This window comes from Cucumis sativus, chromosome 6 (assembly GCF_000004075.3).
Source record: "Cucumis sativus cultivar 9930 chromosome 6, Cucumber_9930_V3, whole genome shotgun sequence".
Taxonomy (NCBI): Eukaryota; Viridiplantae; Streptophyta; class Magnoliopsida; order Cucurbitales; family Cucurbitaceae; genus Cucumis; species Cucumis sativus.
In genome coordinates, this window is record NC_026660.2 from 18,001,821 (window position 1) to 18,018,493 (window position 16,673).

Here is a 16,673-nt window from a genome sequence, read left to right on the forward strand (position 1 = left end):
TAAATAGGTTTATTATTTATATTCTATATATATTTTTGTTATAGGAACAATATGGTTAAAATATTAAGTATGTGTGTAAAACATCATACACTAGCCCCACATAACATAACAACAGAAACTGAATCTGACAACAAAACTAAGCAGAAAGCCCCAATCAAATGGAATGGCATAAATGTAAAAAACAAAATATCCAGTGGCATTTCAATTGAACATTGGTGTTTCGTACACGAGTACTTCCATTTCAATCTCGCAGTACAACAACCCATCCCACCATAAATAAATAATGTTAAAATACATTTTTGTGTCACTATTTTTTCGATAAATCTAGTTTCTTTATAGTTAATAAATCTTAAGTTTTTTTTATATAAAAGAATAAAATTATGATAATATTTAGAATAATTGTTATATAAAATTAAAACTATTTTTAAAACTATATTGATTTTCTATAATTAAATACTTTTAAAACAAAATTGAAATGTGGTATGTGATTCAAAAGATGTGTTTACTGTTAGGTGGAGGTTTTAAAACGACCCGTTTAGCCGAACCCCAACAACAAAACTAGTCTTCTTTACCAAATTCTCACTCTCTCCATCTCTCCGATTTCGTGACTTTTGCTGCAGGGAGCGAAGATGATGCACATGACCTTTTACTGGAGCAGGGAGGTGACTCTCCTCATCAATTCATGGCGGACAACTTCATGGTTTAGCTATTCCCTCTCTTTGCTTGCTTGTTTCATCGTCTCCATTTTCTACCAGTATTTGGAGAATTATCGAATCCGTTTGAAGCTTCTTCAGTGTCCGAAGCCGTCGCCGTCGGAGATCGAGGCCCCTCTCCTTCGATCTAAAGTGGCTGGGAAGTTTCAGGCTGTGAGATTTGCTGGAGCTCTGTTTTTCGGAGTCAACTCGGCGATTGGCTACCTTCTTATGCTCGCGATCATGTCCTTCAATGGCGGGGTTTTCATTGCAATTGTCTTTGGGCTCGCGATAGGTTATTTGGTGTTTAGGAGCGACGATGAGGACGTTATTGTTAGTGCGGAAAATCCTTGTGCATGTGCTTAGGATCAACAAACAGATAAGATCAGAAAGAAACAATTGCTATATCTGCTTCTTTCAATTATGAATAGGTTTCTTTCATCGTGTTCGTTTCTTGCAAAATTGATTGGCTCTGTTGTACAATTCTTGTTATTTCAGAATTTGTAGCTTTGTTTTAATGTATTATGGGTACAAATTTTGTGCATAGATATGGTAAAATATCACGATTGGGAAAGAAAATCCGTCAGATTGGGGAAATTGAACAGCCAAATTGGGGTAATGGGATTGGAAAGTGAAACTGAGGTAAGATGCCCCATACATCAGATCCATCCTTTTCTGTTCTGAAGATAAGAGTGCAGATAATGGCATTTTCAATGATCCAAATTTATAAAATCTGGAGAAGGAACCAACGAAGTTTAACTTTTGATTTCAAATTTTCAATGACCAATCATCATTCTATCTTCTTGGGACTGGGAAAGAATGCATTTTCTGGATTTGGGCTGAGTTTGTATTCTAGCTTCCTTGTGCTTGTTTTAGATTTATCTCTTTGGTTTAGAATCTCCTAAAACATTTAACTCTGTATTTGGAGGTTTGGCTAGTCATGGTTGTGAGCTAAAACATTTCGGACTCAATTTAGGTGCATAGCTCTTCTAATTTATGTTGTTTCAATGACCTTTGTTTGTTGAGCTCTGGAAGATTGAGTTTCTTGCAAGTGCATGTGAGAGATTACCCTCAAATTGACTCGTCAAGGTCATTTGGTGGATTTAGGTTACCAAAGTTTTCTTTATAGTGTTCTCTTATGGATATATAACTTGAATAACTCATAAATATCTTTTAGGATTACTTAGAGCATACAAAACTTATCCCTAGGTGACTACTAATCGTTCTTTTACCGCTTTTTTAATTTTTTTAATTTTTTTCATTTATTTATTATTTTTTAAAAAAGAATTTGAGTTTTTAAATTTTAAATTTTAAATCTTAATTCTTAAATTTTAAATTTATGTCTTAAAATAAAAATATATTTAAAATTTGAAAGTAAAAGTTTTTTTCCTTTCTCTATTTTTTTTTTTTTGAAAAGGTTGAAGAGGATCAACAAACAACATTTTGCATTTAATGGAGATGGTAAGTTCTTTTTTTATTCATGCTTGATAGTATACTTAATTATTTGGCATTCATTTTGGTATTGTGTTAATTATTCATTTAAATCACTCATTAATTAGCTGTTGTGTTAATCATTTGACATCTTTTATTTATTTGCACCATTTTAATCATTTAGCACTCATTTGACCTCTCTTAATTATTTGCATCATTATAATTATTTGACAACCATCTCACATTCATTGTGTGTAAATTACTTACACCTATTTCTGAATATTTCATTTGGTCATTTGACTATTTTGATTGTTAAGTTTTGCATCTTGTTAATTAATTTGGCACTCATTTGACTATTTGATTGCTGCGCTAATTAATTAGCGTTTTGCATTTGGTTAATTATTTGGCATTTGGTTAATTATTTGGCATTCATTTGGCTACTAAGTTGGTTTTGCACTAATTAATTAGCATTGTGTGTTATGGATTAATTATTTGACACTCATTTGGATGTTATGCTAATTATTTCATTTGGTTAATTAATTAAACGATGTGTTAATTATTTGGTTTGTTGTATTAATTATTTGACACTCATTTGACATGCCGATTTAATTATTTGCTATCTTTTTAATTATTTTACATTTTGTGTTAATTGTTTGTATCTATATGGTATCTTAGCGTTAATAATTATCTATTTGGCATATGTGTTAATTATGCATTTGAAAACACGTTGTATTTGACAGTTTTAATTTTTGACACCCACTCATTCTAATTATTTGACATTCATTTTTGGCACTCACTCATTCTAATTATTTGCTTCAGTATACATCTTGCTATTATTATTTGACATTCATTTGGCTACTGTGATTATTTATTTGCATATTGTGTTAAACCTACTTTGGCATTCTACTGTTAGTTATTATTTGATACTCATTACTTTGGTCTGACTTTGATCAATTATTTTTCCTCTTTTGGCATTGATCAATTATTTCTCATTCTGCATTAATTAATTATTTTGCATCATTTTGAATTAATTAATTATTTTGCATCATTTTAAATTAATTAATTATTTTGCATCCTCCCGCAGTAATTAATTATTTTGCATGAGTTGTATTAATTAATTATCTTGCATCTGACGCTAATTAATCATCTTGTACATTTTGCACATTGCTTATATTATTCATGTATTTATTTTATCTCAGCATATTATCCTTCAAGTATTTTTCAAATTTCATAATCTTTTGTCATTGCTATTATTCATTTTTCAATTTAAATATAAAAATGTAAATTGGAGAAAAGTATTGTTTTTTTATGAATTTTATAATTTAAATTCGATGAACACATGAAACTTTTTTGTTTGAAATTTAATTAATAGATTGTTTTTAAATAAACACATTTCATATTTTAAATGAGGTTGGGAAGTGTTTTTCACGAATTTATTAACTATTAGATACATTAAATTTCTTATTAAACACCTATGATAGAGATTAAAATATCAAATTTCGGTATCTTAATATTCTTAAGGTGAATAAAAAAAAAACTTTTAAAACAAAAATAAACTTTCATTTTTTAATGGCTTCTATGCCACCCGTAATTATCAATCCATGCTTGGGTTTTATTTTTTTTATGTAAACTGATAAACTTGGGACATTTAAATAAAACCTAAATACAAATTTTGTTTTGTGAACCTCTGTAGTTTAGTTTAAAATATAAAATTGGGTAACCATTTTAAGGGTGTTATAGGGTGCTAACACCTTCCTTACACACAACTGACTCCGGACTTAAATCTCATGAATTTACGCAAACTTTTTTTTTTGTGACCAATCACACCATAATATGGTTGGTGGCGACTCCAAAACTATTTATTTATTAAAATTAAATAAACTGAGAGGTCGGTCGCTCCGTGTAGCGATCACATCGCGACATCTATGTTCAAGTTTACGGGCTCTCCATGATACATTCAGGTCTCACACCTCTAAAGAGTTCGAGTTTGAATTCATACATGGACGTCTTATTTTTTCGTAATTATTTGTGTGATGTTTTGCAACATCTGATAACTGAAAGCTCCTTCTTTGTACTCAACACAAAACTTATACCTAATTTTCATCCAACTTTTGTCCGTCAAATAAATATGTTATATTAGTTTTATATACATGTTCTCTCAAAATTTTCAACTAAAACTTATTTTGTGAATAATTTAGGTCCAATCTCCCATTTTAGTTAGGTTATTTAACATTTTTTATAAATTCAAATGCAACTTGAAGATAAAATTCATATTCAAAATAGAAATCAATAAAGATCCCTCGACCTCAAATTTATTAAACTATAATGTATTCAAATTTAATCTAAACTCATGCATTATACTAAATTCATGCATTATTTAAATTTTATATATATATTTTAATTACAATAAAAAATATATATATACATACATATATTTACACAAAACTATACATACATATACATACACCATAAACTGTACATACATATACATTAACATTAAACATATATATACATACACATTAAACTAAAAATGCAGTAATGAAAGGAGAAGAGGTGAAGAAAAATGGTACCGACAATGAAAGGCCATGGAAGACGCATTCGATCGTAGATTATGATGATCGTGTCTTGCCTTATGTATAAGGTCTTCACTGACTGTTGCCTTGTATACAAGATCTTCACCGATTAGCCGTTGCCAGTCAAGCCTTATATATAAAGTCTCCACCCACAAGTCGTTGTCAGTGATAAAGCAACGACGGCAGTGGTGAATTCGAATTTTAAATTTAAAATAAAAGCATATTAATTGTTTGATAGTTTTCATTATAAAAGCATTTAATAGCTAAATGGGTCGGGTCGATCTTCTATTACAACTGGGTCGACCCAATTCGAAGAGATTATAAACTATCATAAATAATCAATTAAAAAGAAATAAGGAAGGGAGCAACATGCGTCGTTATGTGAAAAAGAAGCACAAGCCAACCAAGAAGCTTGTGGGGTCGAAAATGGTTCGATCGTCGACAAAACAATTGAAAACACTATCTCGCTGCCATGGTTGAAGAGAGATGAAGGGAGGTTGAAAAGTCAAAGATGGGTTTAGGGTTTAACTGAGAGAGATCTACCAGAATATTAACAATATTTTATCATATTTGATGAGTGTTTTTGGATGATGAAAAATTAAATGTATGAAGATCCACGTATAACAGTTTTAAATTTAACTATTAGATTCAAAATAATTAAGTATACACTAACATTTTAAAAAATTTGCAAATATATAAAATTTTGTCAAATTCTATCAATAATATAAGTCTATCACCGATAGATCATATTGTAAATATCGGACTATCACTGATAGATCATACGAGTCCATTAATGATAATTTTACTCCATTTGCAATTTTTAAAAAATATTATTATTCATAAACTGTGGTCATACATTGGGCCAAATATCTTCAAACACGGAAGAAAGCCCATGAGTAAACCTCTCAACCTTGTCAGCCTAATTACCTGTTATATTTGGGCTTGGCTCATTGTTGTAGATGACTTTCGTTTAGAAGTGGACTTATTTAAGGCGGACAATAAAACTAAACTGAAGAACGCAGTTCGGAAACGAAATTTACAAAATTAACCCTCTCTCTCTTCCTCATTTCGCCCATTTTGCAATTGCACCGTTACCATGCCTTTCTTCTTTCTTCGACCTGAGTCAATCGGTCCCTATCAGAATCCTTCCAAAATTCCAACCATTAAAATCTTCCATGGATGGGTGGTCTGTCGTATCTTAGGTTTTGGATGTTGTATGGTTGGTTTATATAAATACATGAATATCTGTGGCCATAATTAATGGTGAAGCTTGGTAGTTGACACCCTTCTAGTGGCTACTAAATCTTAATCCATATAAAGTTTGTGAAAATTAGGAAAAAGTATATATTTCCAGTGGTAGGTCACCGGTAGGTGCAACTGATACCCACTCCACCGGCGCCGCATTAAATTCAGCTCATCCTCTATTTTTCCTTTTCTTTTCCTTTTAAAATCATCAAATCCTAATTATATATATTCCAATATCACAAAGTACTATATATCGGTTGAATAAATGCTTAATTAATTAAGTGCTTCGGTATTTGATTTGTTATAATATTCAAAAATCTTGTTAACATGCTTGAATATACTCATCAATTTTATAAGCAAGAAAGTTTTAGATTATATTAGTCCAATACTATACATTTTCTCAATTAACTGATATGTATGGTTTGCTCTTATATCTCTTCAAGTTGACATGGCAAAGTTATCATACCTCAGCCCACAATGTATTCTATCCCTGACGTTAGAGATTTTAAGTCGTCTCTTCCTCCTCCTATTTGTAAGTATTGGAAAAAAAAAAGGGAAAAAAAAAAGAGAAAAAAAACTCTCTTGGTCCTTAATTAAAATCTGAATCTAGTTTTTATTAGTACACAGGTTTCAAATTTACTATAAATTTATCAGTAAGTTTTAGATTTTGTTTTTATTTGACCTCTAAAAGTTTAAAACGATATCATATTCATTTTAATTACTCAGTAACTTTTAGCAACACATTCTAAAAGCAAAAAAAGAAAAAAAAAAACTCACTTGAAGTATTTACCAATGCTTGACGGTTTGCCTTGTGGTTGTTTTACTAACACATTTATGGTGCACATTGCTAAAATTTTACTTTTATATGTGCATTACTAAAATCTCACCTTTAGCAATACGATAGTAGTTGCTATTCATTATGTTATACAACAAAGTTGCCTATTGTCTCTAAAAGTTAGGGTTATTGTAACCATCTTTTGCGATATAGGTATGCATTGGTAAAATTCCTATCTTTGTCTCTATAATTTCAAAATACTTTTTAAGAAACTTTGATTTATTGCATTATATAAAATATCATAGAGTATTGTGTATCAGTTCAAAAATAATATAATGTTTAATTTAATATATAAATTTAGAAGGAAATTTAATATGTAATCTATTTTCAACCATTTAAGATAATTTTTCATTTAAATAAACAAAATTATAAAGGAAGATACAAATTTCCACCATCAATATCCACGTACCATCGTTGAAACAAAATTATCAAAATTACATATATTATATTGCTCACCAAGATGCATGAAAAGTTATATCAACCTACTACAATCATTTCCCAATTAACAAGCTCAAGTTATACATTAACCAAAATTAGTACCAAATATACTTAGCTATTACAAGTATACATAACAATAATTCTACACAAAGTCTCTGGAAGTGTAAAAGATCATTTCAAAACAAAGAGTAAAATACTAACCCCAAAATCTTTGTGTGTCCATATTTTCAACTCTATGAATTAATCCTTTACCATAGTCTACTAAAACATAAAATTTGTCAAATAAACAAAATAAAATATACTTAAACCACTTTTGAATAACTTTTTTTTTAAAAAAAGTAGAGTAAATAATGATCACATTCAATAATTAAAACTCTAACATGGAAACAATCCCTCCCCTAAAAAAAACTCAATCAATACTAGGTTGGTATAAAAACACTTTTTAAGAAACGGTGAAAAAGAGCACATTCATCTCTTGTGTAAAAGAAATCATGAATCAGTGTATAAACTTCAAACAAACAAAATAATCTAAGAGTAAAAAACTAACATCAAAATGAACAAATATTAGAAATTGATAGAAAAAAATTTACAAAATTCATGTTCATTAATATTGTCAACCAAACAAAACTAGTTAGCATAGAAAAACAAACCAATTAATGAAACTTAGAACAATAGAGAAGAAAAACTTGAGAAAATAGCAAAACTAAATTAAACTTATTAACAAAGAAACTTATTTTTCTTTGTCCATTGAGTTTTAAGGTACTATTATAAATAAATACAAAAGTAACTTAAAAGTCATTAGAAAAAGAAAAAAAGTATATTTTTTTATAAAAATAAAAAAGAAAGAGCTCGGATTAATTAGCATTGACATTTTAATAAAAAAGAAATATTTGGGCCAATGTTTCTTCCGTGTTTTCATTCCGATAATAATAAGGTCACAACAACAAACAACAAGCAATAGAGTTGAAAACCCATATCAAAGATCCGCCGTTCCGCTCCTAAATTCTCAAAATTACATTCAAATGTGGCCGTCGTTTCTCAGTCTCGTTTCCCTGTATGGCCGATATCTCCGCCGCTGCTTCTCCGCCGCCGGCCTTTCACAGCAAGTCATCCACATCGATGACGAAACCACCATCGCCTTTTGGGGTCCTAAGCCTAAGCCTCATAAATCCACCGCAAAACCCTCCCTACTCCTCCTCCACGGCTTCGGCCCATCGGCCATTTGGCAATGGCGTCAACAAGTCCAATTCCTCACCCATGATTTCGACGTCTACGTTCCCGATCTTGTCTTCTTCGGTGGTTCGAACACCAAATCGGCTGAGAGGACGGAGGTTTTTCAGGCGATGTCGGTCGGAAAGCTTATTGAGATGATCGGAGTGAAGAAATACTCGGTGCTGGGGACGAGCTACGGCGGTTTTGTGGCGTATCATATGGCGAGGATTTGGCCGGAGAGGATCGAGAAGGTTATAATTGCAAGCTCTGGCCTTAATATGAGACGGAAAGATAACGAGGCGATGTTGAAAAGAGCTAACGTGGAGAAGATCGATGAATTTTTGCTGCCGGTTACGGCGGAACAGTTACGGACGTTAATGAAGCTCGCTGTATTCAAGGGCGGAGGGAGACAGATGCCGGACTTCTTCTTCAACGATTTTATCCATGTAAGTCCAAAAACACTAGCATCATTTTTTTAATATTAAATTTATTCATATTTATTTCACAAATATTTTTTTAAAAAATAAAAACAATTTTTTATTGAGATGTACAATAAATGGATGCAATTAATTGTGCCCAATTTTTTTCTCTTTTAACCATATGTGACACATCAATATCAAACAATGTTACTCTTTTTGGCAAAATTCATAATTGTTATTTCAAAATTGAGTTTTCTCCTACTTAAACTGTATATATATTACAAAATTATTATTGTTGCAAAATTTAATGCATAAAAATTAAATTGTTATAAGGCAGTGTACGAAAGGAATTATTACTTTATGAAACTTTCTTACATTTTATATTCTATATGCTTTACCAAAACCAATATACTTTAATGGGTATATAAATTTTGATAACCATATGTTGAAATCCTCCTCCTAAAATCTATTACATATTTTTCTCAAGTTTTAAAAAATGGCAAAATTATATTTTGATTTCTAAAATTTGAGCTTAGTTTTACATATTAAAAGTATTTAATATTGTTTTAAGCTATGACTTTTCATATTTGGCCTTTTAAACTATCCAATTTGATTTTATTAGTTTTTTAAAATTCATATTTTAGTTTTCCCTTGCCAAACTATCTTAAAAAAATTACTTCAACATAAAATTGTTAAAATATTTATAATATATAATAAAATTGTTAAAATATTTATAATATATAATAAAATTTTATAATTTATCAATAGCATATACAAATAAATATTTATAGACTCTTAAAAATAACCTTGTTTTTGCTACAAAAAAACAAATAGTTTTTTTTTTGGGAAATTTTTATACAAAATATAGAAAGAAAAAGAAACAGATTATAGAATATTTAATAGATTTTGTTGGTATTTTAAAAGTAGCTCGATTTTATATAGTGTTTTTTAAAATGCCCCATTTTGTCTTAATATAAAAAAGTAAAATATAAACACCAACCAAGTTGCCTTGTGTTATTGTTTTTCTTGGATGGTGAACCATACATAGTTCTTTTAAGTTTTGGGTTACTATCTAAATGACAAATAGATAACATTTTGATTGGTTTGGTTAACTAGATCAAATCATTAATGCATCTAAGGTTATATTGGTAGGAAAAACCTTCCTCCATTCTTTCAAGGTTGTTGATAAAAAGTATCTAATTTTGATTTAATTTTTATTACGTCTCTCAATTCTAAAAGATGGAGCTTTTAGTATAGTTTCTATTTTATCAATTTTTACTCTCATTTATTACTAAATACTTAATTTTAGTATTTCTACAGAATTACTTTTCCACAAAATGAAAATTAATTAATTAAATTATAAGTCAACAATCATATATACCAAACTTGTTTGATTATATTTTTGTTTTTTATGGAAAAAATTATGCCAAACATTATAGGTTATATTTTGAACCTTTTTAAAAGTAACAAAACAAATTAAAAATATTTTAAAACTATAACAAAATTTTGTATTACATTAATGATATTTATTGTTAGACTGAACAATTTCGTTTAAGAAAATAAATAGAGTGTGAAATGGGAGTAATAATATATATGTGTGTTTAAAATACAGAAATTGTACATGGAAAACAGAGAGCAAAAGATTGAACTCCTAAAGTCCCTCACACTTGGAAGAGAAGACTCTATCAACCTCTCTCCACTTTCTCAGGTGGGTCTTACATTCTTAACTTTCTTTCTTTACACTTGATTTTAGTTGAATTTACTCTCCAACTATTTTACTATTGAGTCTTTTTTCTTTTCTTTTTTTGAAAAGGTTTTACTATTAAGTATTGAATTGAATTGAACATAAATGTCTGGTTGCAGGAGGTATTGATAATATGGGGAGATCATGATCAGTTATTTCCCTTAGAAATGGCAAAAGAGCTCAAAGGGTAAGGGTTATTTTTAAAAATAATTTAATCAATACACCATAAATCCAAACCATTTAATGATAATACAGTAATTAATTTGTTGAGATTTGTAATTAATTAGCATATAAATATGTGTGTTGAAGGATGATTGGGGAGAAGACAAGACTGGAGGTGCTGAAGGAGACCTCACATGTGCCTCAGATTGAAGCCCCAGTACAATTTAATCAACTTGTTAAATCTTTCTTGTGTGGCTCTTGATCACTTATATTACATCATTTTCTCTCTCACTTCTCAGTTTATAAGTAATATAATAAAATCAAACTTTATTTTGGATAACAATTTTGTTTTAAACTGTGTATGTATTTAGAATTTATGCTTGTTTTGTTTTTTTGAGAAACAAAAAACCAACCCTATTTGATATTTGTTGTTAGTTTTCAATTTCTTTTCTTTTAGATTGGAGTGAGATTCAAGAGACGTTTTAGGGAAAGAAAATAGTGTGTGACAACCTACAAATAAGAAAATTAATTAGACACATGGATACGAATGTGTTTTTAATCTATGATCGATATGTGTTAATATTTAATCTACAATTTATAGTATTATCAAACATGGCATCTCATTATTTACTTATTTACTGATCTGCATCAAAATTTGACGCTGAGTTAATGCTTTCTAATTATTATTTAATTAGAAGCTCTCAAATTTGTTTTTATATATATTATATATTCCTAAAACTCCATTGATTGTGTGATTTTTGTTTCAAAATTTTAAATTTAGTCATATTTCACTTCAAGAAAAATAAAATATAATTCGTGTAACTCACAAAAAAAAAAAAAAAAAAGTAAATGTAAAAAGTTTAACAAGCTATGGAGTCTAGTATCAATAATTAAAAGATCAAGGACCTAATATAACTCATCAAATATTTCTGTTCATAACATAAAATAACAGCCACGTACATAGTTTAATAATAATTGGCATACGAGTATGTTACAACTACGTTGCTTATAGTTTAAATTCCTTTATTTACCAATAATATTAGAAGCACACACTTTTTAATTATAACAAAAAAAACATATGATTAATGAAAATCATGGTTTGATTAGCAACCAAACACGATATTTAATTACAAATTGTTGGGTGTTGTAATAAGAAGAGAGGTTATGATCCGATCAAAAGTTCAGGTAACTTTTTTTTGTACCTAAGTTATATTCGGATGCTACTAGTTTAATTTAAGCACTCCTATAGCTATGATCATGTCTAATTGTATACATTTGTTGTAAGATATTATTCATACAACGAGTTATTTTTTCATTGAATATGATTGGGTTGGTAATTATTGTAAGACAAAGTAATTTGAGGAGTTTGCATGAATAACGTGGTGAAAAATGTGAGTTAACATGAAAAACGAAGTTAAAAACTTGAATTGATATGAACAATACGAATAACCGGCCGCTTGACAGATTAAAGTAGTGGGGGGTAGGGCAAAGTTTTCTCCAATCCCCTCGTGTCTTCTCCGAAAATAACCTTAACAATAAACTGTACGTCCCCATGGTGTCACCTTTCCAACCAACTTAACTTCTCCTTTATTCCCACACCTCTCACATTGCTACTCTCCATTTTCATTTACGATCATCTTCAACAATAACCTTCTAATTTAAATTCTACCCTTTTTAACCACACAATTAAAAGAAATCCCTATTAATTTCTTCCCTTTTTATTCACCTCTTCCTCCATTCCTTCCTTCCCAAGTTCTCTCACCCTCTTCTCTCCCACTTTTCAAAAAACTTCACCTTTTGGCTATGGGAGTTATGAACACCAATAACGTTTCTACAACTCCCATTCTTCTTCTTGTTTGTTGCCTTGTTTTTCTTCAATCAATAGTATCTCTTCGTGTCGTTAAAGCCGATTTGAATTACAAAGATGCTCTCACCAAATCCCTTATTTTCCTCGAAGCTCAACGCTCCGGCAAGCTCCCTCCCAATCATCGCCCAGCTTGGAGAGGAGACTCAGCTCTCGACGATGGACAACTTGCCAACGTTCGTTTTTCCCCTCTCTCTCTTTCTCTTGTTCATTTAATTAATTTTTAAAAATGGTTAAAAACTAGAAACAGGTTAATCCAATGAAACCTGATATGTTAATGGGTCGTTACAGGTTGACCTAGTGGGAGGATATTACGACGCAGGAGACAATGTGAAGTACGGACTTCCGATGGCTTTCACCATTACAACTCTAGCATGGGGAGCCTTGGCTTACCCGGAAGAGATTGAAGCCGCGGGCGAAATGGAGAATGTTAAAGCGGCACTCCAATGGGGAACAGATTATTTCCTCAAGGCTGCTTCTCGTCGCAATCGTCTCTATGTTCAGGTTGGTGATTACTTGAATTGACTTTCAAATGCTTATAAAAAATTATTTTAATTTGAATGCGAAAAATTGACTTAATTATAATGTTATTGAAGGTTGGAGATCCTGTAAAGGATCATGAATGTTGGGTTAGACCAGAAAATATGAAGACTCTAAGGTCTGTCTTGCAAATTGATTCAAATACACCTGGTACAGAAATTGCAGCTGAAACTTCAGCTGCCATGGCTTCTGCTTCCATGGTCTTTAGAAGCTCCAATCAAACATATGCTCGTAGGCTTCTCAACAAAGCCAAATTGGTATTAAAATATATTACTAAACTCTAAATTAAATAATTCTTTAGTTCATGACACATAATTAATTTTATATATGTTTCTAATTTTGCAGCTTTATCAATTGGCTAAAAACCACAAAGGAACTTACGATGGAGAGTGCCCTTTCTATTGCTCTTATTCTGGTTTCAATGTACGTAATTCGTTCCATAATGATTGAATGAGACAATCCCAATCTAACTAATAACCAATTTGAAATTTTGGTTATTTATTTCAAAGTTTTTCTAACCACAACTAACGGTAAAATTACATAGGATGAGCTGTTGTGGGCTGCCACCTGGCTATACATTGCAACAAAGAGGCCAGTTTATTTGAAGTACATTCAAGAAGAGTCCATTAGTGCAAGTGTGGCTGAATTCAGCTGGGATCTCAAATATGCTGGCGCTCAAATTCTTCTTTCCAAGGTTCTTCCCAGTCCTATCAACAATAGATTAATATTAATAAATTTTGCTATAATCAAAATTTAAAGAAAAAATACTGTACTTATATATATATATATATTTTTTAAATGGCAGTTTTTTTTCGAAGGAGAGAAGGGTTTACAAATGTACAAAAATCAAGCAGATAGTTATATTTGCTCTAATCTTCCAGACAGTCCTTTCCACCAAATCTATGTATCTCCAGGTTCTGTATTTTCCTCCGCTTATATCTTCATATGAAGATTGATTAATTAAGTTATATAAGATTTGTTTTGTTGAGATTCTTAGTTAATTAATTGGTTAAATGAAATTGTGGTGTGTTTTAGGTGGAATGGTTCACTTGAGAGATGGAGCCAACACACAATATGTTGCTGGAACAGCCTTCTTGTTTAGTGCTTACAGTGATCTCCTTGCAACTTATAAGCAAACTGCTCAATGTGCTGACAAGAGCTTCGACTCAACCCAACTCATGATGTTCGCCAAAAAACAGGTACTTCCTTTGATAATGTTTCTGCTTTTAGTTGATAACAATTTTGTTTTTAAAATATATTCTCCTCTTAACTCCTATTTTTTCTAATATTAGTTTTCATCCATTTTTGTTGGTTAAATTCTAAAAACAAAAACTATTTTTTTTATGGGTTTTTCAAAAATAGAAAAGGCTTGGGTTCGGAATATCAATAATAATAATTGAAGCAATGCCCTTATATATGCAGATGGATTACATATTGGGAACCAACCCACAAGGAAGATCATACATGGTTGGGTTCGGAAACAACCCGCCGAAACAAGCCCACCACCGTGGAGCGTCGGTGCCGGTTCTAGCGCCAAACGTGGTAGTGAACTGCCCAATGAGTTTCGTGGACTGGTTCAACAAGGACACACCCAACCCCAATGAGCTCACCGGCGCCATTCTCGGCGGCCCTGATCGAACCGACAACTTCAACGACAAGCGTTCGGACTCGCCCATGACCGAGCCGGTCATCTACACCAACTCCCTCGCCGTCGGAGTCCTCGCAAAGCTGGCCGTCCACAAATTTTAGAGGAAAAAATAATAATTAAAACTAAACTACCACTTTTCACTATTCCCAAAAAAACCCAAAAAAAACCCGAGTTTTCGGGTTTCTTTTTTAGGCATTTTAGGATAATTAACTTTTGGGAATTTTTCTATTATTCCTTTTGATTTTGGGGTTTAAACCCTTTGTAACAAAATGTGGGATATGCAAAAATTGTGAGATTCAACTTTGCATTCATGTTTTGAGAAAGGTAAGAATTATAAATATCGATGCCTTTCTTTTTTTCCTTTTTTTGTATAAAAAGGTATATGTATATCAAATAATATCTTAAGTAATTTTTGCTCATTTAATATGTTGGAAAGTGTTAGAATTTAAGTTGATTTTAAATTAAAATTGGGAGCAACACTAAATAATCTTGAAGGCTCTTGAAAGTGTGCATAAAGGTATAAATTAGTTTTGTTATAATTTTTTTAGAGTTATGTTGGAATATGTAAACTTGTAAATAATTAAATACCACACAAGTATGAATATTAGAAATCCTAGGGTTTTCTTTAATTTCAAAAAATTCCGAGAATTTAGATAGATAAGGATAATCCAAAAAAAAATTACAATGGCGGATTGAATGATCTCATGCCTATTAATAGAATATATGACCCTTTGTATAAGCTAATAAGAGAAAGCAAATTTATAGTGAATAGAATTGTTTCTTAAAAGGTATATTGTAAATTATTGATCAATTGATCAAACTATTTAAAAGTATTTTATGCTTCTCTACGTATAGAAATGAAGATAATGTCTTTCTAGATTCCACCAATCCCCTCATTCTTGAGGATTAGTTTGGTCTAGCTTGTTTTGCTTTAGTTGATTTCAGTTGTGGACACATTTTTTTTCATAAATAATAATAATAACTTACCTACCTAATACAATGCTTTTCTAAAAGTTACGAGCCTAGTTGATCCAATCAACACGTAAATTCTTTCTTCAACTCCATAATGCACCTCAGACGTTCCAATAATTTATCATGCTCAATTGTCTACAATGAATCACAATCTTAAACACTAATTCGATTTAAGTAGAAAATAGTAGCTCATTTTAGAAGCTATCAACGCTGTTTTAAGATTTGACACGTGGAAAATACTTACTTGATTAGCTACTTTTTTTTCTTTAAAAGATATTAATTTGTCCAATCATTTAAAAAGATTTGTTTCCCCCCTAAAGTTGTATTTGCTCTATTTGTTCAGTAAAATTAAAATAATAATAATCATAATGGTAGGGTGTTGGATAATTTTCCAACAGCTTCCTATGTGGAGATGAAAGTGACGGGTCGGCCCGTGAGACTGAGCCTAAACCAAGAATCGAAGCTCCCACATTGTTCGATTAGACCGAAGCGCTTTTGACACGTGGTCCAATAATTAAGACCCACGAAATTGGGCCCGTCCAATTCATTATTAGCGGGCCCACTTCCAAAATCGAAGGATTTGATTCGGATATTAATGTAAAATCAATCCGTTTTTCTTCACTTCAAAATACGTATATCTCACGCTCCAATCCCTTTTTCTTTTTCTCTTTTTGCTTCAAAGCTTCATCCCCATTTTTACTTTTCTTTTTAAATGGTTAAAATGTAAAGTTTCCTAACTAAAATCTTTTAAAACAACACTACCAAAACGAAACTACTTTTTCTACTCTAATTGCATGTCCATGGACTTCCAAATTTCATCTATATATTTAAATATTAAATTATTGATACATGTATTTTCATTTCAAAATTTCTCACCTCCCCCTTCAAATATATTTAT

General features: G+C 30.8%; 3 protein-coding genes and 1 long non-coding RNA gene across 4 annotated transcripts; 3 read left to right on the forward strand and 1 right to left on the reverse strand.

The window, feature by feature from the left end:
* The first annotated feature begins 500 nt into the window (after positions 1 to 500).
* Positions 501 to 1,349, forward strand: LOC101211515 (copper transporter 5.1). The gene has a single exon (XM_004144169.3). The coding sequence runs from the start codon at positions 630 to 632 to the stop codon at positions 1,056 to 1,058; it is 429 nt and encodes a 142-aa protein (XP_004144217.1). The 5' UTR covers positions 501 to 629; the 3' UTR covers positions 1,059 to 1,349.
* A 6,749-nt stretch (positions 1,350 to 8,098) lies between these two features.
* On the forward strand, positions 8,099 to 11,287 carry LOC101211265 (2-hydroxymuconate semialdehyde hydrolase). Its single transcript, XM_004144168.3, has 4 exons — positions 8,099 to 8,872; positions 10,458 to 10,553; positions 10,709 to 10,776; positions 10,899 to 11,287. Exons 1-4 carry the CDS (start codon positions 8,237 to 8,239, stop codon positions 11,011 to 11,013), a joined length of 915 nt encoding a protein of 304 aa, XP_004144216.1. The 5' UTR covers positions 8,099 to 8,236; the 3' UTR covers positions 11,014 to 11,287.
* A 1,219-nt stretch (positions 11,288 to 12,506) lies between these two features.
* Positions 12,507 to 15,222, forward strand: LOC101204789 (endoglucanase 16). Its single transcript, XM_004144228.3, has 8 exons — positions 12,507 to 12,791; positions 12,907 to 13,119; positions 13,212 to 13,412; positions 13,501 to 13,578; positions 13,700 to 13,849; positions 13,961 to 14,069; positions 14,191 to 14,354; positions 14,578 to 15,222. Exons 1-8 carry the CDS (start codon positions 12,555 to 12,557, stop codon positions 14,902 to 14,904), a joined length of 1,479 nt encoding a protein of 492 aa, XP_004144276.1. The 5' UTR covers positions 12,507 to 12,554; the 3' UTR covers positions 14,905 to 15,222.
* On the reverse strand, positions 13,533 to 14,751 carry LOC116404344. Its single transcript, XR_004217181.1, has 2 exons — positions 14,620 to 14,751; positions 13,533 to 13,862 (listed from the first exon to the last, which is right to left on the reverse strand). It is a non-coding gene; the product is annotated as an uncharacterized LOC116404344 (long non-coding RNA).
* Positions 15,223 to 16,673: the final 1,451 nt, after the last annotated feature.

What these genes read in the sequence shown, in the direction of transcription:
- LOC101211265 (XM_004144168.3), top strand. Translation starts at nt 8,237, where the DNA reads ATGTGGCCGTCGTTTCTCAGTCTCGTTTCCCTGTATGGCCGATATCTC. An exon ending in TCTTCAACGATTTTATCCAT is followed by an intron (nt 8,873 to 10,457) that starts GTAAGTCCAAAA and finishes TTTAAAATACAG; the next exon opens with AAATTGTACATGGAAAACAG. An exon ending in ATGGCAAAAGAGCTCAAAGG is followed by an intron (nt 10,777 to 10,898) that starts GTAAGGGTTATT and finishes TGTGTGTTGAAG; the next exon opens with GATGATTGGGGAGAAGACAA.
- LOC101204789 (XM_004144228.3), top strand. Translation starts at nt 12,555, where the DNA reads ATGGGAGTTATGAACACCAATAACGTTTCTACAACTCCCATTCTTCTT. An exon ending in ACGATGGACAACTTGCCAAC is followed by an intron (nt 12,792 to 12,906) that starts GTTCGTTTTTCC and finishes GGGTCGTTACAG; the next exon opens with GTTGACCTAGTGGGAGGATA. An exon ending in TTCTCAACAAAGCCAAATTG is followed by an intron (nt 13,413 to 13,500) that starts GTATTAAAATAT and finishes CTAATTTTGCAG; the next exon opens with CTTTATCAATTGGCTAAAAA.
- LOC101211515 (XM_004144169.3), top strand. Translation starts at nt 630, where the DNA reads ATGATGCACATGACCTTTTACTGGAGCAGGGAGGTGACTCTCCTCATC.